A 27,046-nucleotide genomic window follows, 5' to 3' on the forward strand; every position below is an offset into this window, starting at 1 on the left:
TCTCTGAGACCATAGGCAGCACCTGCACAACCAAGTCCCAGAATGAATGGGAGCACTCACCCAAAGGGAACTTTTATTGAACTTCTATAGCTCTTGCTACAGAAAAGGTTGATGACCTCTGATCTAAAATATTAATGGTGGCAAGAAGTATACTGTAGAGCTGATATACTGCATGCACACTGCATTTGAGTTGGATTAGCCAATTATAAGAGTAGCACTCTCTCAGTGACCGGCATTTGGAACAACATCAAGTGGCAACATGCGGCTGTCTATTGACTAACCTGCCCCATGACACAGCGGAATCCCATACAAGCACCATCCGTGCTTGCTGACATTAGTTTCTCGCGGAACTCTTTCCATGCCCATGAAGCTGAGCATAACAATTCAAGGTAAAAGTGTGCAGATCTCCAATGAGGGACCTTTTTAAGATGGTAAAAAGAGACCCCTCCATAGAATGGGGAGGTGGATGTGCAGTGGGGAATGTGAGATTAGAGTGTCAAGCAGAATGTGTTTCCAAATGTAAGTAACTAGTTCTTCTGATGGATACTTCTAACCACAGATTCCTCACCTTTAGAATAGCTAGTAAAAGATCACCTGCAAAGCTAAAAGTTGCAGGACCAAAAGTGAGAAATGCTCATCCCATCTGACCTGGCTTTCAAGGTACTAGTGCTTTGTAAAACTGTGCACTGATAGGTTATTTCTTCGCAAATGAGCAAAAGATCTTAATACAAAGGACTATCTACCTCGATGAAGCCCTTTTCTGCAACCATCTACTCTTTTTACCATAGAAAACCCCACAAAATGCTGATCGTCCACAAAATAGTCTGGTGCGATCGATGTAAAAGGTTAAGCCTTTTAGGATCCAGTCGATGGGGTCAACCCTCTGTTTATGGGCCAGATAGAGCAAAGAACATTGGGAGGATGATGAATTACAGAAAATGAAAAAGTTGTAGCTTTTCACAAAAAAGCCACACTGGTCCTCAACACTGGTTTATCCTGAAAAAGGGTGGTGTAGGGAGGCCGCACCAAGAGCCTGGAGATCACTCATGCTACAAGCTGAAGCAATTGCAAAGGGGAAGACAGTTTTGATTGTCAAAAGTCAAAAGCAAGCAGCTATGCATAGACTGGAAGCGGGTGCAAACAAGGAACATCAGAACCAAACTTAGTTCCCACTGTTGCATCACAAATTGTTTGGGAGGGAACAGGTGTGTCCAACCTTTAATGAACTTTATCTCAACATGTGGCTTAAACAAGGCTGGTTGATCGGGTAAATGCAAAAAAGCCAGAAGTGCCAATAAATAACCTTTAATGTAGCCCACTGCAAGACAATGCTTGGCCAAGGACAACTACCTGGGAGAAACCGATATCATACAAGGACATCTAGCAGCAAGGACGACAGCCATAACCTCAGGTGATAGACTAAACGCAGTTAGCTGCTCAATTCACACACACACACACACACACACACACACACACACACACACACACACACTGTGGAATATACTGGGCAGGTTCCGGTTCAGAAGCCTTCCTTGATGCTGCAAATAAAGGTTCTCTCCAAGCAGGGGCCTGATCGGAAGACAGATGCTCATGCCCAGAAGTTCCAAGTACCGAACTCTCCTTGCCCAATCTGTCTGGAGGAACTAGGATCACTTTGGTCTGGACGTTCCTGATCCACAAAACAGGGGCAGGAGAGAAAATGGTGGAAATGCATACAGGGGTCCCATAGTTCACTCAAGACTGAATGCGTCCACCTAAGAGTGTTCTTGGAAACTGACAGATGTTTAGCACTGTACGATGAAGACTGGTGAAAAGATGCAGCCAGGGTTCTACCCACTATCTATAGATGCCCTACACCACTTCATGGTGCAATAACCATTTCTCATCTGGCAGGCGTCGCTGGTTGAGCTCGTCTGCCATGGCATTTAAAAATACTGCAGGGTGGTTCACGATCAGGGAGGTGATGTGATGCTCCAGCCAACTCGAGGTGCAAAATCTTTTGGCACATGACCCATCTCCGCACTTCTAGTTGCAGGACCACAAGGTAGTGCTGTTGTCTGCGAGAACTTGCACCAGCCATCAACTTCATGGATGGAAAGAAGGTCTTTAACGTTAGGTGGATGGCCTGTAGCTCCAGCAGATTTCTAGGGAGTTGGGTTTCTGATGGAGATCAGTGCCCAGTACTTACCTTTGTTCCCTCAGCTCGACCCTGTAAGTTGTTGTTATCCCTGTGTTTGCTGAACATTGTTTTCCTCCGTAGGATAAACTTGAAAGAACTCTGAAAAACGCACTAAGTGTTGATTTCTGAAACTGCAAAGTATTTATGCTTAAAAAAACTACTTACCTGATTACGAAGTTCTTGAAACACACATAAAAATCATTTCTATTTTTCTAAATGGGTCTTGGATTTATTCTTTGAGTTCATCTCTCATTTATTTCCTCTGTGAGTACTACAAATGCTTAGCACTATCCTCTGATAAGCCTAACTGCTTGCCTACACTACCACAAATAAAGCATTAGACCGGTCTACTTTTGTCTCTGCAAACAAACTGGGTATTCACTGGACTCTCTGCAAGGTGTACTTCATTTCATGTGATGTTTAATAACTCACCAGAAGAAAAAGTTCTAAATAGAGAGCTGCATAAAATATTAATCCTAACATACTAACAAGAGTAAAAACTATTTTTAAGCATAGTAACAAAAGAATTATAACCATAATCCAGGGACTAAAATTATATATAGGCTTAAACAGTGGCAGGACACCCAAAACAAATACCTTTTCCTTTAATTTAAGCCTTTTATTATTTTTGTATCACTGAAGTTGCAAGACAAGAGGCAAAAACCCTGACCAGACTTACTAGGATTTTGCATCAGTCTTCCACATTCTAGATATCAGGATTACTGTGATAAAACAGATTCCAAAATACTACAATCCCCAAAGACTATTTGGTGCATGACAAGGTGGGCCCTATTCACTGCAAAACCCAAAAAAGGCCTTTTTCTTGGATGAGACAAGAAATATATTTACAAGCCTCTAAGAGGGAGGAACCGTACCAGTCATGCTCCTCTCCCTAGCTCAAAGTGAAATGTAAGATCAGTGGGAGAACTCAAGAGGCGAAATTGCAAGCTCCGCATGGGAATAGTCTAGCGCAAACTACCAGGCCAGGTCCTCCCTAAACCAGAACACAAGTAATCTAAGACCGGTTTTACCTTAGTTAGGCTCTTCAACCAGATATATCTTGGTGACAGTGGTACAGGGTTAAAACTGATTTGCATATGGCTAGGTATGATGGGCATAAAAACGGACTGGGGTGCTGCCCAGGTTGATTGCAGTGGCAGAGATTAATTCATGTATTCCATCCATCACCTGGTTTTTGGATTGGACACCCTAAGTGAGGTGGGTATGCCCAGAAGTGGGGCCAGGGATCACTGTGCCAATGGAACCAAACCATCTGGCTGAAGAACCCTACACCTAGGGCGAAACTGGTTCTAGCTTGCTTGTGTTCCGGTGCAGGGATGACATGGTGTGGCAATTCAGACTGGACTGTTCTCAAGAGGAGCAGGATTAAGACCGATTTACATATGGCTGGGTCCAAGCTGATGCTGCATGGTGGGCGAAAAACAATGGATTGGTATGTGGCCCAAGTGATTGCCAGTGGCTGAGATTAATTCAAGTATTCTATCCATCACCCTGTTTCTTAAATAGAGGGATGTAGGAGGCTGGCCTGGTGTGTGGTGGGTATCTATGGTACTTACACCTTATACCAGGTCCAGTTATCCCTTATTAGTGTAGTCAGTGTCTAGAAACCAGGCTCTCTGGAGGTAGCTGTGGATGAGCAGCTAAGTCTTATCTAGGAGACCTGCAAAGCTCATGCAATACCACTGTAATCACACAGTACTCGCACACATGAAAGAAAACACTGTTACAAAAATAAAGATACTTTATTTTAGTGACAAATACCAAAAACACCATAGAGACTATACTCCCTTAGGCGGTAAGTAATACACAAATTATATACACTAGTATGCAGAAATAGGCATAAAAACTGTTAGAAAACAGTGCAATTAGTGAAAATCACAATAGTTAGAAATGGGCACGGGGGAGCACAAACCATACACTAAGAAAGTGGAATGCGAAAGTGCAGTGTGTAGAAGGGAGCTGGGTGTACTAGGAACACCCAAAGGTACGTACCACAGCCCACCCCAGTGACCAGGAAAACGGGAGTAAGTCACAGTGAGTCTCCCCCGAACACACACAGAGAAGAAAAGAAGAACTAAGCAAAACCCAAAAGAGACTGCAAGACACCAAGTGTAGATTCCTGGACAAGAAGACCTGTGGAAGAAGGGGACCAAGTCCAAGAAGCACAGTAGAGTCCAGGAAGAGCAGGAGCCCCTTCTAACCCAGATGAAGGTGCAAAAGGTGATCCACCGGTGAAGAAGAAAAGTCAGCACTGCACCCAAGAAGACAAAGTCGTGTTCCTGGAGGATGCAAGTGATGTCCCATGTGGGATGGAAGATTGCAGTCAGGTTTGCATCGAAGTCCGCTAACAAGCCTTGGCACACGCAAAGCTTGCGGTTAGCAGAATATGGTGCTGCCGGGGACCAGGAAGACACTGCCCAGGAGGGGGGGCAGTCAGAGGGAACCCTCAGCAACTCAGAGCCCACAGAAGACCAGGCAGTGCACACAGGAGACCCACAGGACGGGGACAAGAAAGTTTCAGAAGAGGCCCACACAGCACGAAGACAAAGGCTCCCACGCTGCTGGAGAATCACTCTGGAAGCTGTGCGTCGCAGGATAGAGTGCTGGGGGCCACAGCTTCAAGATGCATGAAGATCTTGGAGGAAGGATGTCAACAAGCCTTGGCAGCTGCAAAAGACGAGGCGCACAGGGGTGCTGTCTTGCATGGGGAGGCAACGTCTTACCTCCACCAAAGTTGGACACCTGGAGGAGAGGACCATCGGGACCACTTCAGTCCACCACCAGTGATGCAGGATCTGAGCAGCTCAGCAAGAGAGTGGATCTATGCAGCCGGCCGTTGTCACAGTTGGTGTCTGCAGAAGCAGGGGAGTGACTCCTTCACCCCAAGGGAGATTTCCTTCTTCCTCCTGATGCAGGCTGAATACGGGCCGTCCTCTGTGGATGCATGACCGGGGAAATGTTGCAGTTGCTGGAAGGAGCCAGAGATACAATTTTGCAGGAGGTGTCTTGCTTCTTTGTTGCAGCTTGTAGGGTCCTGAAGAGTCCAGATAAAGTTTCTGCGGTCATAAGTCAAAGTGGAGGATGCAGGGGATTCCTGTGGGAGTCTTGCAATCCAAATCTGAGGAACCACCCAAAGGAGAGACCCTAAATAGCCCTGAAAAGGGGACTGGTCACCTAACCAGGTAAGCACCTTTCGGGAATGGCTCTGACCTCACCTGCTGGCACTGGCCACTCAGCTGCTCCCAGAGTTCCCTGCCAACCTTGAATCCAAGATGGCAAAACCCAGGGACCCTCCTCCAGAGGAGCTCTGAGCACAACCCCTGGGGTGGTGATGGACAGGGGAGTGGTCACTCCTTTCCTTTGTCCCGTTTTGCGCCAGAGCAGGGACTGGGGGTCCCTGTACCGGTGTAGATTTTTTTATGCAAGAAGGGCACCAAATGTGCCCTTCAAAGCATTTCTAGTGGCTTGGGGAGGCTACCCCTACGAAGCCTATTTCCAAAGGGAGAGGGTGTAACACCCCTCTCCCAAAGGAAATCCTTTGTTCTTCCTTCCTGGGCTCGAGCTTTTCAAGCAGCAGGAGAGCAGAAACCTGTCTGGGAGGTGGCAGCAGCTTGGGCTGCCTGAAACCCTCAGAAGGCTGTAATGGCAATACTGAGGGTTCTCTAAGGAGCCCCCCAGAGTGCATGGAATCATACAACCAATGCTTCCAAAATCCTTGGGGTATGATTCCAACATGTTTGATAGCGAACATGCCTATGTTCGGAGTTACCATTATGCAGCTGGACATAGGGGTGACCTATGTCCAGTACATGAGTAAAATGGCGTCCCAGCACTCACTAAGTTAGGGAAAATGGGCCTGGAGTTCGTGGGGGCACCTCTGCTAGTGCAGGGGTGTCCTCACACATACTTTGCACCCTGCCTTCTGGGCTAGAAGGCCTGTCATAGGGGTGACTTATAAGTGACCTGGTGTAGGGTAAAAATGGCAGTGAAAGGGTGCTTGCACCTTTTCATGCAGGCTGCAACAGCAGTTCTGCAGAAGTCTTTGTTGGGCTCCCTATGGGTGGCAAAATATATGCTGCAGCCCATAACCCCAATGCCCTGGGTTCCTAGGTACCATATACTAGGGACTCATAAGGGGGTTTGATACAGAGTTTTGGGAGATGACAATCACTGGGGTCCTGGTTAGCAGGATCCCAGTGAACACAGTCAAGCACACGGACATCAGGCAGAAAAAGGGGGTAACCATGCCAAGAGAAAGGGTACTTTTCTACAATGGAGGCACCTGCATTGCCCATGCAAAGGAGTGAGCCACACACAATATATTAAAAAACGTAGGAAGAGGTCCCTACATTCTTAAGAAAATTAAAGTTCCCAGGCAACTTTTATAGCTATATGTGAACGAATGCAACCATAAAGGACACAAAAAAACTAAAAGTGGTGGGGGGTTTAAGAGGGTGTTACAGTCCACAGGAGGGACACAGAAAACAGCTTTGGGAGGTTGTAACTCATTGGGGATAATGGAGGACGAACTTCACAAAGAAAGGAACATTATGAGAAAGGAGATGAAGAGGTGAACATGTTTTACCTAATGGGATACATGAATAGAAATAGACAGGTCCACAACCCAGAATACATAATTTGCCAAATTATTTATATGCCTTACAGGAGTGATAATTGTGAATTTTTAAATGATCAAAAGAAAAATGAAACAAAACCAATTGAAAACTGCCAATGCTGTTATGACTGTCAGTAATGTTTCACAATGTGCACCAAATATTTGGAATAACATCATTAATGTACCTGCAACATCTGTCTATAGTAAAGAAATATTCACAATTATAAAAACTATTTTGACTTTCAGAAACAATGTGTAACATTAAAAAGGAAAACAATGTATGCACATTACAAAAACCTACTTCATTATATACAACAAACGAAAAATAATGACAGATTAACTTATTAAGGGTTCGTAGATACATTGTTGGCTACCTCCAGTTTGTAAATGAAGGCACACCATTAATGAAAAAACTGAAGTATATTCGGGATACTGTTAAAATTACTTAAGTCAACAGGAAAGCAACAACAAACATACCTTATCAATAGTGAGCATGTAGAAGTGACTTATGTCATTCTCTTGGGCACGCTTAATTCTTGCCATGCACTCCTCTTCATCAATTAGTTCACCAACATATTCATTGACAAACTCTCCCTGCATGGAAAAGAGGCACACAATAAGAGCAATCTGTAATAGAAATTCTTCACAGCAAAAAGCTACTTCCCTTTTGTAGTTTTACTTTCAAACTTTACATGTATGTTTTAATCTTTTGAAAGTTATATTTGTTAAGCTGGGACAATAAATTATTTTCACAAATCTTCTGCATAAAAAGTGAATATTATAATTTCTCAATCATGAGTGATGCGTAAATGATAAAATTAGATCACATTTGGCTATGGTACAGCTTTTCCCGCACTTCTTTAAGGACATCACTGCACAAAGTGTAACAGTATTTCGTGAAAACAGACGCAGCTGAGTAAGGAACCTGTAGAAGGAAACAAGTGTGCATCTGAACAATTGCCGCAAAGGCACAGCAAACAAAGTGCTCTTGGTACACCATGAACCATAAGTAACGTCTGTGGGCAGGCAGGACAGCAATGTAGAAATATGACTTGCAAGTCCAAGGGTACCATCCAGTCTCCTGGGTCCAGGGCAGACAATACTTGGGTGAGCATGAGCATTCTGAATTTCTCCTTTTTAAGGAAACAATTGAGACGGCATAGGTCTAGTATAGAGATAAGGCCTCCATCCTTTTTAGGTAGCAGAAAGTAGTGGGAACTGCAACCATGCCCTACTTCTGAAGCTGGCACCCTCTTGATGGCTCTCTGGGCAAACAGCCAGCACTTCCTGACAGAGCAAGGAGAGGAGGTCGTCCATCAGCCGGTTGTAAGTAGGTGACATAGGTGCAGGGGTGGTCACGAACGGGATGGAGTACCTCTTTTGAACAATCTATAAAACCCAACGGTCTGATGGTAATGACCTCCAGTGGTGCAGGTGATTTCATATCCGCTCCCTCCCCCCCTCCCCACCCAGTTGCTCAAGATTGTCAGAGGCCAAAATAAAGGTGTTTGGAGGCTGCAGGTGGCAGACTGGCCTAACCTCTGGATACTTGTTCCACATGGTCTAAGGGACCTGCGTCCTCTGCCATGAAAAGGCTAGGAAGTCTGTTAAGTGTGGTGTCTGGGAGGGTGTGCTTGCTCTTGGAAACACCATCCGTGGCCACAAAAGTAGTAAAAGGTGGACTGGGATTGACTAGGGTCCATGAAGAAGCCCAAACACCTGGCCTTAGTTCTGCTATCCTTAAAGCACTCCAGCATGGAGTCCCCCATCCTACCAAAAAGACAAAATTAATCAAAGGGCAAGCCTATAAGAAAGGCTTGGACAACCGTAAAATGCCAGTGATGCTTAGCCAGGCGTGGCAGCCAAGAGCCACCAACAATGAAATTGCCCTATCCAGCAAGTCGGTTGTGCGCTGTCCACATTATATGGTGAACTCTGCTCTTCTATCAGAAATAGCTTGGGAGAGTATGACTCATGCCTCGCCCGAGAACATAAGCAGCATTCACGCAACCAAATCCCAGATCGTGTGGGAATATTGGCCCAAATGGCATGCTGTGTTCACTGACCACAGTTAAAGGCAACTGATGGTTGTCTACTGAGATAAAAAAGAAACACTTTATAATGTAGATGTTTAAAAATGGGAGAGAGTCTCAAAAATGTTCTATGCAAGACAGGCAGTAATAGAGCGATTCCAATTCGATTGTTAAGATTTTGTTTACCTTTCATAAATAGCATGTTGATGAACTAATAGACAACAGTAAAGCTACGGAGAGTAGTTTGTAACTATTAATATAATTAAAGCTATACACTATGTGTACAGGTACAAATATTTATATAAGACTGGCCCTGTGTAATATGTGTTTTAATACCACTGTACTTTGTACAATAAAAGGTCCCAGCATCGTGAAATATGTTATATAAAAGGTGATGCTAGGTTATGTATTTTTGTGTTCTCATTAACACTTCAGTACTTCACTGGTTACTTTGGGAAGCAAAAAGTGTATAAACTGTAAAGTATTCATCATGGTTTATGGATTGCAGATCAATTCAAGGTTACGTTTTCCCTTCTTTATCTATGAATTTAACACTAGCAAAAAAACGTTATGGGGTTTGCTTATAAAGAAAAAAATCTTTCTGCATCATGACATCTCCAGTTCACACATTGTATGCGGGTACATAACAGTAGTTCTTTGATGTCCATTTAAGTTATCATTTTTAGGTGTCTTTCACTTTTAGCATAATTAAATGTGTATGAACACAAATATAGAGACAAAATCGCCTTTGCATTTTAAGTAAGCAAGACCGTTTGCTTGAAATGCAACATCTCGGTGATTAACGAATAGGACATGTGGGCAAGTTTCTTTCAAGTCTGGAAGAATTATTTTAGGATACATCTTTAGATTGCTCCGCAGCACTTTAAGTGCACCGAAAAGAGACCAACATGTAAGTCTTTTTTTAGCTTTGAATATGTATTTCAAAAATAGCTTGCAAGGAAAAATAGCATACATTACTTCGGGATCTTATTGTTGCATGGATCACACATGACTGAAAAGTATTATGACTTCTGTTTAAGGGGTACTAAAGCTGTTTGAATACACAAACACAAAAGGTGGCAATTAGTTTAAGCAAAGAAGTGTGTACACTTACGTTGCTCCCTGCTCCCCTCCGTCTAGCTGCCAGTAGTATGGTAGTAACCGGAAGCTGTAATCTGCAATACACCCAGTGTTTTGACAACCCCTTCAGCTATAGCCCAGACTATGACCCTGTACTCAAGGTTATTGCTGCACAGGCCCTGCGTATCTTTAATAAAGTTTCACACTACATAAACTAAACTCTGGATTAAAGCACAGCCAGATCCATAGCAGTAGACGCAAGTCATTTTTAGCAAAACAGCAAAGAAACATTTTGTTTTAGTGGCATGTTAACTGTCACAGAAAGTTGAAATGTTCTTGTTTCCGGTCACACAAGGAACCACACACAGCTTTGAAAAATTCCCTAAGACCTCCAGTGTGTGAACTTCTGATTAGACATTATGCCAATACATATAGTAACGTACGAAAATCCACCTCTGCCACAAAGCCATAATTCAATTCCCTCAACAATTCCCAGTGAACCCTACCTGTCGCTTTCACATCTTGACTAGCACATACTAGTCAGTGTAATGTTACTTCACTGCTATACTTGATTAGAAGACGGGTGTTTAGAGCCAAATGATGTATTGTGTTAAAATTTTTATTTTGTTTCTGCCTATTTCAAAGTTCAATGTGAAGTCGAAAGTACTATGAGAGGTTTATATATAACGCTTACCTTTTTTATATTTCTTTTCGAGACCAAGCCCCAGCCTTTGCCCTCTGTTCTGATAATTTTGGTTTCAGGATACTGGCGTTTGGAAAAATCCTGGTTCTGGCACCGCTCACCTGCTGGACAAACTTGTGGGTGGCATTCACACATCAACATACGGTTTAGGCACTCGGAGTCCAAACCACAAGGGTTTTCTGCTGTGGGTTTACAAGTGCACTTGGGTGTCTCGGAAATATCTGCTGTATGAAGCTGAACTTTACCATAAGGCTTATTGACCTGTGGATAAAACATTTTTCAATAGTTACATAAAAAACACAAAATGATTACCATAAGCTGAAAAGTTAAAATAGAATGGGGATTTGAGTTTGATGTATACATGATTTAGATCAAAGAACAAAAATCTTAAAACTGAAGTAGGATTATCCTCCACTGACATCTAATTCAGGTGAAAAATGAAGGAATTTACTTCTTGTGATGCACCACCCCAGAGGTATTATAAAGTGCCCAAAAGGCAAGTTAGTGATGACTGCTATTTGCTCGCTCACATGCCGTTCACAGATGGTGGGAACTGTTATCTGGTTTCTCTGAAATTTGAATAAAACGTTTTTTGTAATAAAAAAAATAAATAGGCGAGTTAGCATTTCATAGGAAAGGAAATATGCACAGCGAGTGTCACATGCAGGATTCAACTATGAATTGTAAACAAACTTTGTTTCAGATTTAAATCTGGCACACATCTAGCAAAAGGGAGTGGGCCCCTATTGGTGTAAAATGCCAAACATTCCCCCTGCACTACTACAAACTAAAATATAAAGTGAAAATTAAATGATTAAGTTACTTTCCATTTCTTGCTGAGGGAGATGATACTCAAAAGGCAGCGGCATCGAAGATTAATTTACAGAAGAAGTTACTTACTCTTGGTGATGATATCACTGATGTTTATATAATCTTCCTACAGACTCACCTTATGAATATCCACCAGACTGGATCCAGAAAAATCTCCAGCATTGCCAAGTTATAAAATGCAGCCTCTGCTATATCTGCCCCAGATGTGCTGACATTGAAGTATGGAGGCCACCAACTGGCAAACGTAGGTCATGGCACTTTCCCCACCTCCTTATGAAGATTTTGAGGAGGAACAGAGCAACAACAAGTACACCATCCAATATATGCTTCAATACTTTAGGATCTTACTGATAGCACTAGCTCACAGGGGAGGAGGAAAGACACCGAGGAACCTGCGGGAAGATACATTATTCACCTTTAAATATTGTTTCTGAAGGTAAGCAACTTTTTCTTCTGGTGGAGACCTCTTTCTCACTTTTGGAGTCACAAGGAATTAACGCTTTCTTGGAGGTGAGACTGAGCTGTGCCAGGTAACTGAAGAAATACAGCACAGTTCTGACAAGCTACCAATCATTACATTCTCGGGGTTCGAGACGATAACTTGGGAAAAGTATGGAAAGATGCCTGCTTGGCCACCTGGCAGGTGTCAGCTACCAGAAAGTCACTGGTAAGAGCCATTGGAAGCAGAAATGGTCTTGATAGGGTGGGCAGAGGGGGAACCTTCATGGTACTGACAACATCCACAAAGATTTGTCCTGTCAAGTGTGATTGACGTAGAAAGATACTGCAAGACTGGGGTCTATTCTGTGCAGCTGCTTATCCTCCCTACTGGGAGGAAAGTGAAGAGGGGAGAATGCACAGGTCCAAGCAAAACAGATACCACTCTTGGTAGAAAAAAATAAGCAGTACAAAAAAACAACCAGATTAGGTATAATATAGCTTGAAGCTCTCAGACCACGAGGGCTGATGTCGTTGGCACCAAGGAAACAGTCTTCAGAATGAGAAGTCAAACTCGGCAACAGTTCATCATACTCAATTGGGGATGCTATGAGGACAGTTACAAGATGAAAATCCCACTGACTAACAATAACCTGAGTGGAAAGAAACAAATATAGGACAACTTCTAGAAAGTGTGCTACGAGTGATGACAAACAGAAGGCAGGTAAGGAGACAAACAGAATTGGACAGTCAAACAACCTTTTTACAGCAGCCAATGCTGGAGAGCCAAGAACACCAGAAAGACGTGACTGAATTGGGTTCAGATCTCCCAACTTGCATCACTAAATCACGTGTTACAGAGGTCCACATACATTTACTTAATAGAAGCTTTCCTGGAATCGAAAACTGTTTGCAACTTCAAATGATAAGCATACAGAATTTAGGAAGCATAGCTTAACCTGTGAGTGCGAAGCTGCAGCATTTGAAAAATAGAAGACATGCATTTTGCAGAAAGAGCACGTCTTCCCTGTGTGGGAGTGCTGAGTGCTAACAGATCACCGTAACAAATACTCATCCAGTATGGGGAGCGGGGAGACTTCAAAAATCAGTTGTGCTTAATCTTCCAGTATATTCCACAGGACGGTCAACAGAAGTGAAATTAGTAGAGATGCATACAGCAGGCCCTGTGACCACCTGAGTCTGAAGGAATACCCCCACATGGAACCAGTCCTTGATAATGTGAAAGACATCCACCAGGGACACCCTAATTTGAGGAAGTTTATGTCCATCCCTTTGGAATGAAATTCTTATTCCACATTCTCTGCGGCAAAGCTCCTAACGCATCTGTTTTCCGCTGGTGTAACAATGGCCCCCGTGGTGCAGGGCCGGTCCTCGCGCCACCTCTCCGCCCCCGAGCTTCAGAAGGCCCTTCAGCACATTACACTGTGCACGGGTTCCTGTCCAAAGAGGTCCTGACTGGATTTGGGGGGGCGACGCGCCCCTCCATGTACTTTGCAGGGGTACATGGGACGAGTGGTACAAACATGACAACTTTCTACGTCCCAAAACTGAAAAATAACTATGCATAGCTGCCAAATGGCCCACTGTCCTATGTGGCATCCTGAGGTAGTACTTACTGGCTTTTTAGTCAACTGTAATTTCCATGCCGGGCTGTTTAATGTTACCGAAAGAGAAAATGTAAGAGCCAGAATGCTTTGTGATTATGGTTACGAAGTTGAGCTAAAAGGGTGACAACTGACAGGGCCTTTTGGCGATATGAATATTCACACGATGGCAAGACCACTTTCACACAGGCATGAAGACGGTACATAAAAGTAGTAAGTGCCAGCTTAAGGAATCAGGTTTCATGCATTTAATACCGAGGAAAGGATTAATCTGTTTGTCAGGGTTCACCACCACTATAAATTTCATAATACGGATTAGGTTAACAGGCTCCACTGCGCCCAGACATCACTTTCTTTAAAATGATTTATACATTATATGCCGGTAAACCAGAGAGACCTTAGAGTGTAAGGAGCACTGAGCAAGTGAGAAAAGTAAAAAATAAAAAGTAAAATGAGGAACTGGGATAGAGCCATGCAATACATTGAAAGGCTGGACTTAGCCAACCCTAGGGAATGAATATATCTATAACTATATAACACCTGGTGGCGCTTGCCACTAGGTAGTTCTAGTCAGGACCTAGTTTCTACAGAAAAAACGTTTTTTGACGTGCCTATATCTTTGACGCTGATTGAGGAATCCTCCTTAAATTTTCCAACCAAATGCGATGCTCACTTCAGCTGCTGTCTGGAAAATACATTTTGGGGTGATCCGTCAAGAAAGAAAAAAAAAAAAAGGGGGGGGGGGGTTGGTTTCCCCAAAACGGGGTTTCTCCGTGCATTTTTCCATTAGGATTTTGAACGGGACTACAGCCCGAACCACTGGACAGTATTACACCAAATTTGGTAGAAAGGTAGCTCTTTGTCCAGAAAGAGCCCTTTTTGTTATTTAGTGTAAATCAGTTCAGTAGTCACACTCAGCAGCTGAGATATGATTGGCTGCCAACACTTCAACCAAGTAGTATTGACAGTCATCATGGGACTCAGATGCAAAGAAAAAATAATAATAAAAGGGGCCAGGGTAGGGACACCTCCACACCTTAGCCCTGGTACTGAACCAAAGCTCCCCCGCCCCCCAGCCAAAAAAAAAAAAAAAAAAAAGTTTTTTTTAAATAAAAAAAAAAAAAAACTGTTGCTGCAAATTCGCAATAAAATACATTAAAAAAAAAATAAAGCATGGTCTCCTGTGCTTGTTTGACTAAAGCACCAAGGTGGTCTAGATAGAAAGACGATTCCAGAGGACAGGAAGGTTGGTGAAGAATCAGTGGTTAGGTAAGAGTATCCATCAGTAAGTTACCAAAGGCAGGTATATTTGTTGACTGATGGATACTTCTAGCCACAGAATCCTCAGCTATACAAAAAATACTAAAGTAGTACCTTCCAAGGTTGTGGGTCTGTGGAATGGATCAAACTAAAAAAGTCCAGCAGGACCATATAGGCGAAATGCCCTTCAAGTTGGACCTGGCAGTGAAGGCATTAGTGCTCTGTGAACATGTGTATTGATGCACACGTCTCAGCATGACCGATGTCAAGGACAGGTACCCAGCGGACCAGCAGCCTTCGACGTAGGGAAATGGGTCCTCAACTTCTTTGAAGGCTGCATCTTGGTCAGTGTGTAGCAGATCTTAGTGCAAAGCACTATCAACTGTGACAAAGTTCTTTTCTGTAAGGACATGCCCCAGAGAACCTCACAAAATGCAGATTGTCCACCCAATAGCCTTTGTTGTGATAGATATAAAAGCGGAAAGCACTTTTGGAGTTCAGCGAATATCTTCTCTTTTGCAGGGAGGAGGCAGAGCTGACTGTCCAAGTAATAGTGCTTTGTGAGGGAAACAGCCTTCTCCTTTGCAGACGACAAGCATCTCCCACTCTCGCTATCCAACTACACGTCCACAACCAGATCCAACTTCCACAATTGCATGAATAGCCTAGCAAAATGGATGAAGGACAGGTGCCTCAAAATCAACACCAACAAAACAGAGGTACTACTGGTTGGTAACACCATCTCACCTTGGGACGACCCCTGGTGGCCACTCAAACTGGGAGCCACCTCCACGAACCATGCCAGAAAACTTGGAATCATCAGACAACAAACATAAAAATCCAGGTCAACGTAATCTCCTCCATCTATTTCCTAACCCTCCGCGTGATCTCTGCATGGTTCCTGCTCGAAATCAGACACACCCTCGCACAAGCCCTCTTAAACAGCCAACCAGACTTTGGCAATGCACTCTACCCCAGACTCACCACTGCGCTAACGAAAAAACTCCAAATCATCCAGAACTCAGCCACCAGACTAATTCTAGACATCCTGAAAAGATAGCACATACCCCTCCCCCCCCACCTATAAAACCTCCACTGGCTCCCACTATGCAAGTACAAATCCCTCCACAACCAAGCACCAGCTTGCCTCAAACATCGCATGGAGTTTTACCACCCCTCAAGACCCCTTCCTTCTGCATTTCTCGCAATCACTCCACGAATTTGCTGCAGAACTTACAGTGGTTGCTCGCTCACATGCCTACCAGCAAAGGCCTGAAACAGCCCCCTCTCCTCCCCACCTAAGATCATCTCCCTCCAAACAGGAGTTCAGAAGAGATCTCAAGACATGGCTGTTAGACAGACGCAGCCATAACAGCACCTGGATACCCTCATAAGTGATTAGTGCGCTACACAAATACGATGATTGACTGATTGCAGCTACACAAGGGGCAAAACTGCTGATGCTGTTGTCGTGGTGGAACAGAGAAGGCCAACGAGCAGGTTGTGGCCATGCTGTCTTTAAATGGCTAAAGGGGCATGTTTGCTTTATTCGCAAAAAGCCAGAAGGCATCAGAGGTAATACGAATGAAGCTGGATTTGACATCACTGGAGAAGCCCGTAGACATCCAGATGTGTCAGCGAAGGTACCTATTATACTGCCTAAAGAGTCCGAAGTGCCCACGCTCCAACAAACTGTGAACTTGGCAGCATCACCACTGTCTTGTATGGCTTGTGTCAAGATAGAATGCATGTCATTGGTGACTAATTGAAGGAGATGTACCACAGAGTCCCAGAGAGAATAGGAATAACGACCCAAAGGCACCTGGTGATTACGGAACAAAGTGCAAGACTTGTAAATGAAAATACAAGTTTCCCGAATGTCACAATTAGTTTTGAGTCTTATCTGGTGGAATAGTAGGGAACCAGTTGGGTTTCATCTTACTCATCAAAGTCTGCACCACAAGAATGGGGTGCTGAGTTAAAAAGTCTGGGTCACGCGGAGTAGGGTGCAATCTGTCAATTGACTGGAGTGAGTGGGGGGAGGGGAGTACCTCAGATACATCTCACATGACCATTGCGAAGGAGGAAATGAAAATTACATAAAAATTTGACAACCAATTGAGGAAAAAGTATGTCAAATAAATAACATCCACGCGCTAGGGTGGTGCCTATATACGCACAGCGCATGTTACTTGCAGCGTGGACGATGCTGGGCTAAATGATGCCACTAATGAGTGCACAGGAGTACTGCTAGAACATTTCCGGATTCAGTATATTAAGGTAAGGAATCTGCAGCTAGCAGTCTCCATCAGACAACTGCAAGCATTGTCCAAGCAGTACATCCCACAACCGAAAGCAAACTTGTTTTTTTCCATGTTACCAATATTTACTTTGAAAGCATTCACCAGCCACTTAACATACTTTTTGCATGCAAAGCAAATAATTTAAAAAGTTACACGAGGTTATCAGAGAACAAAATGTGTTCCTGTGGAATCCAGCTATCAAAGGACATGCTTCCAAAAATAAAGATGGTCTAGCACTAGTTCTCTCTTAAAAAGAAAGTCAAACCGTTTCAAACAGTTTCTTCAAGCAATCACCTTCAGAACTGCTGTGGTCATGCTCTCTTCCATGGCCTTCCAGACTCCACACTGCTCCCCTTTAGGGGTAACACACACACACACACCACAGTACATTTCATATAGGACACTATGAAATATGATCACATCAGCCATCCTGATGGAACTCCAGTGCCTCCCTTGCCAGCCCCCACCATCTTAAAACCAGCTGCATCATTTACAAAGCCATCACAGCCAACACGCCTGCTCATCTTGCAGACAAGCTCACCATCTCTGGTGGCTCTTGGCACACTTGCAGCCAGGACACCAGACTACAAATTAAGTGTTAAAAAAAAAACACAAAAAACACAACACAGCAGGCCTTCATCTGTGCACCCAGGAAAAACATTAGGACTACCCCAACTCTGTTCCAGTGTTAAAGAGTTGAAGATCAACAGTCTTAAACACTACGTAATGCATTAATCGTTCCCAAACCAGCTAGCTCTCCAATTTATAGTTGATTTTATGCTTGACGTTGATCATGTATAGTGCTACCCTGCCTCTTTCGGTAGGTTTGTGCTACAGGCATACCACACGTACATACAAGACTGGTCATCTAAGATGTACAGTGGTTTGTTTTAAAAATGGAATAACAAATTATTAGTTTCATTCATGAAATTAAATTGTTGAAAATTATACCTTTATGTGTCTGTAAGGTGGGGGTCTTCGATCATTTTCCTGTATTTGTTTAGCTTCGCGCTGCCTTTTAAGCTCTTGGTAACGACATTCGGCTTCTTGCAAAGCTATGTAAACCAAAAGAAACACTGTCACTGCCACATATCCAAACCTGAGCACATCAAAGACATAAGCACAAAGAGTGAAGGCAACAGGCCGATCTAAAATGTCATTTAGCTCTAATTTTATACTACATGATAACACTAATTATCAAGTCCCTCTTGTGAAATCAAAGAAACTTTGGTGTGGGAAGAGATGAAAAAGTTACTTACCTTCTGTAACGCCTTATCTAGTACAGAGTCTAGACTCCTTTCCTTAGAATTCTCTCGGGCGCCAGACTGGATCTGGAAAAACTTCAGCAGTAGCTCTGCATGTCAGTAGATGGCACCATGCGACTATCGATGACGTCCACCAGAGTCTATATAATCCCTCCTCTGACGTGCTGAAGTCAGTTTCTGCTTTTCCACGTTGCAATACGGATCTGGAGAAGTGGTTCCTCTGGCCATTTTTGGCCTCCTTTATTCAGCAGTTTTCCTTTGACTGGTACAGTGTGTATGCCTTCTGGTTTCAAACCTTGTGGTTCCTGTGCTCAAAAAATGTCAGTCACGTGATCCCATTCTGTCTTTATGTGGTGCTCCACCACAACAGAGGGTTGCGACTCCTATCAACATTTTATGCCGAAAGCGTTGAGGGAGCGGAGGATGAAGCTCCTGGAGCCGTTGGTGTGCGGCTCCATTGTTGTCTCAAGGTACGCGACCTGCTCACATTTCAAATATACAAAACCATAAAAATTCAGCTTCACTGTAGTCCCACCCCTACGGGCGACAAGCTGAATTGCACTCCACTTTTTAAATTCCTCCATCTTGGTTTGGAATCAATTAGGCCACTAGGGTTAGGGTTATGCACACTTCCCAACGTAAGTGTCTTTAGAAAGGGTGTAGTTACCCTAAAGGTGGGCAACCCATTGGCTTCCGTGTAGCACTCCCTGTAACGTCCCTAAATTGAGTACTTCTTTGGAAATAGGTGTGACTGGCTTGGGGGTGTAGCCTCCCCAAGCCACTGCTGTCCTTTGAACTGCACATTTGGTGCCCTCCATGCATAAACCAGTCCACACCGGTACAGGGACCCCCCCCCACCCCCACCCCCTGCTGTGGCACAAAATTGTACAATAGAAAAGGAATTGACCACTCCCCCATCCATCACCACCCCAGGAGCGGTGCCCAGCGCTCCTCCAGAGGGTCCCTGGGTTCTGCCATCTTGAATCCAAGGTTGGCAGGGACCTCTGGGAGCATCTGAGTGGCCAGGCCAGGCAGGTGACATCCGAGCCCCCTCCTGATAGGTGGTCACCTGGCTAGGTGACCAATCCCCCTTTCAGGGCTACTTAGGGTCTCTCTCTTGGGTGGGTCCTCAGATTCGGCTTGCAATATTCCAGCAGGACTCCTCTGCAACCTTACTTCGACTTCTAACCACTGGAACTGCGACAGGACCCTCCAGGAACAGACAATCTTCTTCCACGAAGACGACTCTTCCTGCAACAGTTTCCATGGCTTATTCCACCTTCTGCAACATTTCCCTGGCTGTGCATCCTCTGATGGCGGCAAGTCTTCAGTTTGCACAAGAAGGAATCTCCCTTGGAGTGAAGGAGTCACTCTCCAGCATCCGCAGGCACCAACTGCAACGACGACCGGCTGCATGAATCTCCTCTCTTTCTGAGCTGTGTGGACCCTTCATCAAGGGTGGTGGGTCTGGAGTGTTCCTCTTGGGCTTCTCTGCCAGCTGTCAAACTTTGATGGAGGTAAGCCTTTGTCTTCCCACACAGGACAGTACCCCGGTGCACTGCATCTCTTGTAACTGCCAAGGCTTGTTTTCATTTCCAAGGGAACTTCAGGCTACATGCAACTCCAGCCACCAGCACTCCTCCTTGCAACGCACAGCCCTCTGCGTGGTTCTCCTGCAGCATTGGTCCCTTCTTCTGTGTGCGGCGTAGGCTCCTTCTACAACTTGTGTCTACGTCCTGTGGGTGCTGCATCTGCTCCTGTGGGCATTGTCCCTGAGGGTCCTCTATGACTCCCCCTCCTGGCTTGAGTCCTCCTGGGCCTTGCTGGTCCCCGGCAGCAACACTTTCCGCCAACTGTGATATTTGCCTTTGCCAAGACTTGTTGGTGGAATTCCTGCATCAACACCTGACTGCAATCCTCCTTCCAGCGTGGGACATTGTCCTCTTCCCTCAGAAACTCTTCTCTGGCTCTAGGGCTCCAGTGCTGACCATCTTCTCATCACCATCGACCAACTTCTGCAACTACTGCTGGGTGGGTAGTCGCTCCTACTCCTTCTGGACTACACTGACTCTTGGACTTGGTCCCCTCTCTCCACTTGTCCTCTCCAGGAATCTACTACTGGTTTCTTGCAGTCTTGTAGTCTTTTCTTTATTTTCGTCCTTTTAGGCGGTTTGGGGGAAATTCCAGTGGTTTACTCCTACTTTCCTGGTCGATGTGGGGGTGTACTGTGTTACTTCTGTGTTTTTCTAGTACTCCCAGCTCCCCTCTATACATTCCACTTACCTAAGTATATGGTTTGGGCTCCCCATAGAATCACTATTGTCTAACTGCATTTGCACAGTTTTTTAACCTTTACTATGCCTACTACTGTTTACTAGTTTATATAATTGGTGTATTACATACCTCCTATTGGAGGGTTGCCCTTCCAGTACTTTGTGGTATTGTGTGACCAAAAATAAAGTACCTTTATTTTTGGAAAACTGAGTGTTTTCTTTCATGTAAGTGCTGTGTGACTACAGTGGTTTTGCCTGAGCTTTGCATGTCTCCTAGATAAGACTTGGCTGTTCACCAGCAGCTACCCCTGGAGAGCCTGGCTTCTAGACACTGCCTACACATCACTATTAGGGGATACCTGGTATGAGGTGGAAGAACCTTAGGTACCCACCACACACACCAGGCCAGCTTCCTCATCAGAGCTAGGCCTGTTATTCCCAGCATGCTTAGATGGATGAGCGAGATCAGGGGATGCAGCAGCTTGCCGGGTGGGCACCCACAGCGTTCGAAATAGACCAAAGATGTACAACAGGCAATGCAAGCTAATTCAAGGAAAAAGTTGTGCGGCTGGCTAAGCCCTCACTGGTACAGATGCAGGAACATCTCTCTGAAAAGTGAACCGCTCTTCACATGATGGATTAGAGGAAGACATTGGGAGCACTGGAACCAGCAAGGACTAAGAAACAATACCTCTGGTGAAACAGCAAATGGAGAATGATAATCTTTCTAAATAGATGAAGCTCTAAATTATTTATTATCAATAACTATTTATTGCCTAGATGTGGATACTAAATATATGACCTCAGAACGTTTCCCAGTCATACATTACTACAGGCAGAATACCTCATGTTTATAACTCAACTAAACCAAAATGTTAGACATTAATATAGCTTTGGAACGGAGGGCCTAACGGATGCCTGACTGGGCATGAGCTGTCGTGAAATGTACTGCTGAACATCAGTGTTTCTGGTTAATGGTTACCACACAGCACAGTTCCCCGGCATTGGGCACTTCTTCAAGAACATAACAATTACTGCATTTGGAAAATATATCATTTCTGCTCCCGGTGGGGATCTCCAGATAGCTGGACAACTACTAGGCACTTTGATCTTGAGGGTGAGGAGGACGGGAAGGCAGGAAAGAGCCTTGACCAAGCTAAAATTGCCTACGGAGGTGGCAAGGGTGCCACAGACTTCAGAGTATACTACTCAGTAGCTCAGCTCCAGTGGGCTGCACTATGGCTGGCAGAACGCAATTTAAACGAAACAGGCTACACAAGCAGACAAATACAGGAGGGAGCACTCTCCCAGTCACGATGGGGCATCTCACCCACCAGAAACCTCCAGCATTGGAACACAGCAGGGCTCGTCACCATCAGTGACTTATACCCCTCCCTCACAGACTTCAAGATGCTAGTGGACGAGTGCAAAATATTGGTCAGTTCCTCCTGTATATTAGGAGACTGCATGCACTTAGACAGCAGTGGAACATAGAAACAGTCAAGTCTCCATTGCATGCCATGGTGCAGAAGCTATATACAAGGAGACGAGGCCGGATCTCCTGGCTCTTCAAATTCTTGCTAGAACACAAGGGTGTCTCTACAGACACTAAGGGACAAATGGGAAAACTTGGAAGCTGCATGTTGAACGACAAGCAATGGAAAAGGGTGGTACAGTACCCACAGAAGGTATGCCACCATGTGCGTTTTAGATAAATCCAGTTTAACATTTGCACAGGATGCACTCCACCCCATACAAGATTGGTCAGATATACCCAGACACACCACTCAGTTGGCTCCCGGGGCAGAAATGAAACAGCAATCTTTTTAACACACTATGAAGCTGGCCAGTGCTACAAACCTACTGGTGCAGAATACTAGAAACCATAGACTGCACAACGAGCATAAAGGGCACAGGAAACATTGAGGATAACCTTTTAGGGATACACTTAGAAACCAAGTCATAAAAACTATCCACAAAGTTTACAGATTTTGCACTGATCCAAGAGGGCCATTAAAATGAGACAGAAGGCACCCATGCCTCCCCCGATGGAGGTTTGGAAGCTAAACGTGCTATACTGAGTGAAAGTAGAAAGCAGGACACTGTAGGAAGTAAACAGTGTGGAGAGAAAAAAATGATTGCAGGACTCTGCACAAAATACGCTGGCCATGACATACACGGAGGACTGAAGCGCGCTACAAGCCAAGGCTAACCTAGTTTTACAAGAAAAAGCAATAGTCACAAAGCCTCCAGCGCAGGGGAAGGGACTGTCCATAACAGTAAAAACCACTAGGAAGGCCACACCCAAGAGGCACCACAACAAGGCGCTACACTAACAAAACATCAACAGAAAACCTCTACAAGGGTAAACAGGGACATGGAAAGCAGGTGGGGTGTTTTATCTTAAATGAATCAAGACACGATAGACAAAAGGAAATGAGGACTACTGCTTATGCACCACATTTTCAAAGACAGAAATGGATCTAAACATGGGGACAAAAGCTGTGAATGTGTGGGTATACACTGCACTGTTTCGAATTGAGAAGCTGTTAAAAGAAAAATACAAGTGCAAGCAAAATAACCCTGAAAAAACCAGCAAACTCTTCAAATCACAAATCTGAATGTAAAACCAGACACAATCTTATGCCAATTTGCACTACAACAAAGGGCTCAAACAAACTAGAATAAGACTTGTGGAGTAGGGCCCCAAGTCTTGGACTTCAACCACCAAGATGGTGGCAAAAGTACGCACTTGAATCCATCACTCCACTGAAGGCTGCTTCCATAGAGCTCCGTCACTCCAACAATTGAAGAGACTGATAACATAAATCCCGTTTCGAGCAATCTGTACCTATTGGTTTTCAAATCATAACTAAATCACCTTAAAAACCTGCTGCATCACCTACCTGACAGTAATGTGTTAACATATCCCACTTGGCTACGAAATTAAGCATCGCAGGAAGCTACTACTGCAAGAAGTAATGAATACACCAGCATGAATTCTAATGATGAAAAAAATGAAACAGAACTACTCACTGTATGAGTGCTGGATGAACAACATGTCTCTGGATATTGGCTTTGCTGTCATGTTAATATGTTTAAAATATACTTCAAAACCACCAAGTAAACTCTGTATTCACACTGTAAATGAGCAATATATAAGGGAGAATCATGCGTGAAATAGTCATATGTGGGATTAAAAGCTGATAATCATTATGTAGCTAAAAAAAAGACTTTAAATCGTATATAATAATATATGGGCTATACAGTTAAATGATTAAAATCCAAGGTTTTTTTTCGTTGCAGCTACCATTTTTGAAGACTTTTCCGAGGAGTTTAACTCCTTGATATTTGGTCCCTCTATCACCTTCGATGTAAGGAAATACACGAGCTTGGTGTGTCCAATAATAATCTTTGGAACCAAAAAAAAATACCGGAAACTCTCCAGGAGCGTGCTTCAGTTTCTGAATATTTGGTGGAATGTTTTTAGGATCACAAATCTCTGCAGGCCACCACCTACGGTTAAAAAGTAAGACATTAATATGTTTATACATTTTTATTATTATTAAATGCATGAGGGTTAAATGTAAACAAATTAATTAGAAAGAAATAAAGATTTTCACAAGTATGATTTCAGCAGTAACAACAGCAGTTTGACGTTGTAGACACTCTAAGATGGCACCCGTTTTGATATGCAGGACATGTATTTTGTCTTTTGTTGGTGTTCACGATTCTTTTTCGAACGTGCCCCTCATTCATGTCAATCACACATTTATGGTGGGGTATGGTGGGGTAGGCGAATTGCCATGTTTACCCGTGATCTAGGTCCGGCTGGGCGGAAATGCATTGGAGAGAAGCATCCATTAAAGCACTGAAAACAACCCTTGTATCCAGGCGTATCTTTATTTCTGGATACTGTGCGTGGATACACATATCCACGCACATATATATACTGAAAACACCAAAGGTTACAGGAAGGTTAGAGTTAGGTTCTGAAGGAAATCCTACAAAACCATAGAAGTTCAGCAAATAGAGTGCTTTCAAGTAACTAAAACTAGTGCCCTGAGGTAACTATAACTCGCTCCCTTGCAATGCAGTTTTCTTATCCTTAATTTTATTGCAAATGTTGCACTGATAATATCAAAGATGCCATACAAGATCTCATCAATGACATATGTGGAGTCATTAGCTGTGCATGACAAAGGTGCAAATTATAGTTGTCTCGGGGTGAGAGTTTTAGTTACTTGAAAGAACTCCAAACTATAACTGTTGAATTTCTATGGTTTTGTACGAGTAAATTCAGAACCTAACTATAATGTCCTTGTAACCTTTTTTTTTTTTTTTTTTTTTTACAAAGTAATTTTCATTACTATACGTTATTCCAACCCTCGCCATGCACGGCCTTTGGCCGTGCGCGGTGGGGGTTGATCGCAAGGTCTGGCCTTGCAGCCAAGCCCTTATTAACCACCCTTCCCCAAGCCACACACAGCCTTTGGCCGTGCGCAGTGCATGTTTGCCACAGGGCCTGTGTCTGTCAGTGGATGTGTGAGTTGGTCTGAAAGGGGGTGAGAGTCGGAGTGGGTGCATGAGTGTGAGTGAACGCATGAGCCTGAGTTCATGTATGGGTGAATGAATTAGTGTATGAATGAGTGTTTTTTCTTTCCAATTTTTCCATAATCGCAAATATTTTTAAAATAAGTTGTGAAAAATCATGGGCAGTGATGCAAAATTCTATAAAAATCTATAATTTGCCCCTAAAACACAACTATATCACACCCCTGGAGTCTGGGTAACTTGCCTGCCAGTAGGTGAAATATAAATATATATATATATATATATATATATATATATATATATATATATATATATATATATATATATATATATATATATACACACACACACACACAAAATAAAACTATATATTTTACATTATATTAAGTTTATTGCTTTTTATTATATATATATATATATATATATACACATATATATACATATATATACATACAAATCACAGTGAGAAACGCGTACTCAGGTGTGCTGTGATCTAAAGTTTATTGCTCCAATACAATGAATATTAGGGCAATAAACCTTTGGTCACCTCACACCTGAGTGCGCAAATCTCTCACTGTGTGAGTGGTTGGATTGTGGCTGCAGTTAAGCAGATATATGTGCCATCCCCACAAACAACGTAACAAAATATATTACTTTAGCCAGTATGGAAAATATTAATTTAAAGTCCCTCAAAAAAGTACTCAAATATAAACATAAAAAATATATATGTATATATAACAAAATACAATACTGTAAAATCTATTAAACCAATATTAGAAACAGTATTGGACTCTGTGAATGTTAGATGCACTATGCGCACTCCAGTTTATGCAGCAGTAAGGAAATTGCTGGACTTGAGAGGTAAAATTTACTAGTGTCACATTAGGGACAGCATTCGACTTTGAAGGGAATATATTTACTTTTTCCATTTTCCGTCTAAGCAACAGTACGGAAAGTTTCCGCCACAAAAGGATTACATACATGAATACAAATCCTATAAAATTAGTAAACAATTCTAAATACTTAGTACAGAACATTATTAAATGACAGTAGAAATATATATATATTATATATATAGTTACATATAATAACTTCACTAACTACATAATGAGTTCCTTACTATTTAGTTTATTTCAATACATACAAATTTTAACAAATATCTCGAAAACAAATTCACACTTACTATAAGAAATATATTTACCAAATATATTATACATAAATAATTTCTAATTAGTAAATTACATTTATATATATTTTTATATTCTTAGCAACCTACTCACTAAAATAAAGTAACAGCACTAAAAATAAATCACAAGTAATATACATAATAATTAATAATCAAATGTGTTTTTAACAAAACATAGCATTAAATTAAAATACATTTAATTCAATTCAACTGTCCATCCTATTTCCCTATAAACCCAGCAACCCACAACTAAAATATCTTAACTGAGGAATAAACTAGCTACACCCTTATCAAATAAATTATGAACATTTTTTTTTTTTTTTAAATAACCTAACTTCCTAACTTAAACCCCTACAAACCCAGCGATCCACTCCTTAAAAATAGGTTGCTATAGCTAATAATAAAACTAAAAGCTAAAACTTACATTTTAAATTCAAAATAGAACACTTATAAAATGCATAATTAATAAATCAAGACATTGACAACAAATAAATTAACAATAAACATTTCCACCTTAAGTAGAAGTTCTGTCCCAGCTGCATTTGAGATCCAGGTCAGTCTCCATCTTGAAGAATTCGGGTAAGTCATAGAAAAAAAACACAAGGTATCCAAGGGCCTCATTACGAGTTTGGCATCGGACGAGCAGACTGTCAAACTCATAAGGAGGAGCCCACTGTCAA

At 43.0% G+C, this 27,046-nt stretch overlaps 1 protein-coding gene across 1 annotated transcript in view; it reads right to left on the reverse strand.

The window, feature by feature from the left end:
* NSD2 (nuclear receptor binding SET domain protein 2) overlaps positions 1-27,046 on the reverse strand; it is a 504,567-nt gene that overhangs the window by 124,212 nt on the left and 353,309 nt on the right. The window contains exons 16-19 of the mRNA XM_069203845.1: positions 23,937-24,142; positions 18,040-18,143; positions 10,623-10,892; positions 7,293-7,409 (exon numbers count right to left, since the gene is read on the reverse strand). Coding sequence (XP_069059946.1) covers positions 7,293-7,409; positions 10,623-10,892; positions 18,040-18,143; positions 23,937-24,142 — 697 coding nt within the window. The remainder of the gene's footprint in view (positions 1-7,292; positions 7,410-10,622; positions 10,893-18,039; positions 18,144-23,936; positions 24,143-27,046) is intronic.

This window comes from Pleurodeles waltl, chromosome 1_2 (genome assembly GCF_031143425.1).
Source record: "Pleurodeles waltl isolate 20211129_DDA chromosome 1_2, aPleWal1.hap1.20221129, whole genome shotgun sequence".
In the NCBI taxonomy this organism is placed as follows: domain Eukaryota; kingdom Metazoa; phylum Chordata; class Amphibia; order Caudata; family Salamandridae; genus Pleurodeles; species Pleurodeles waltl.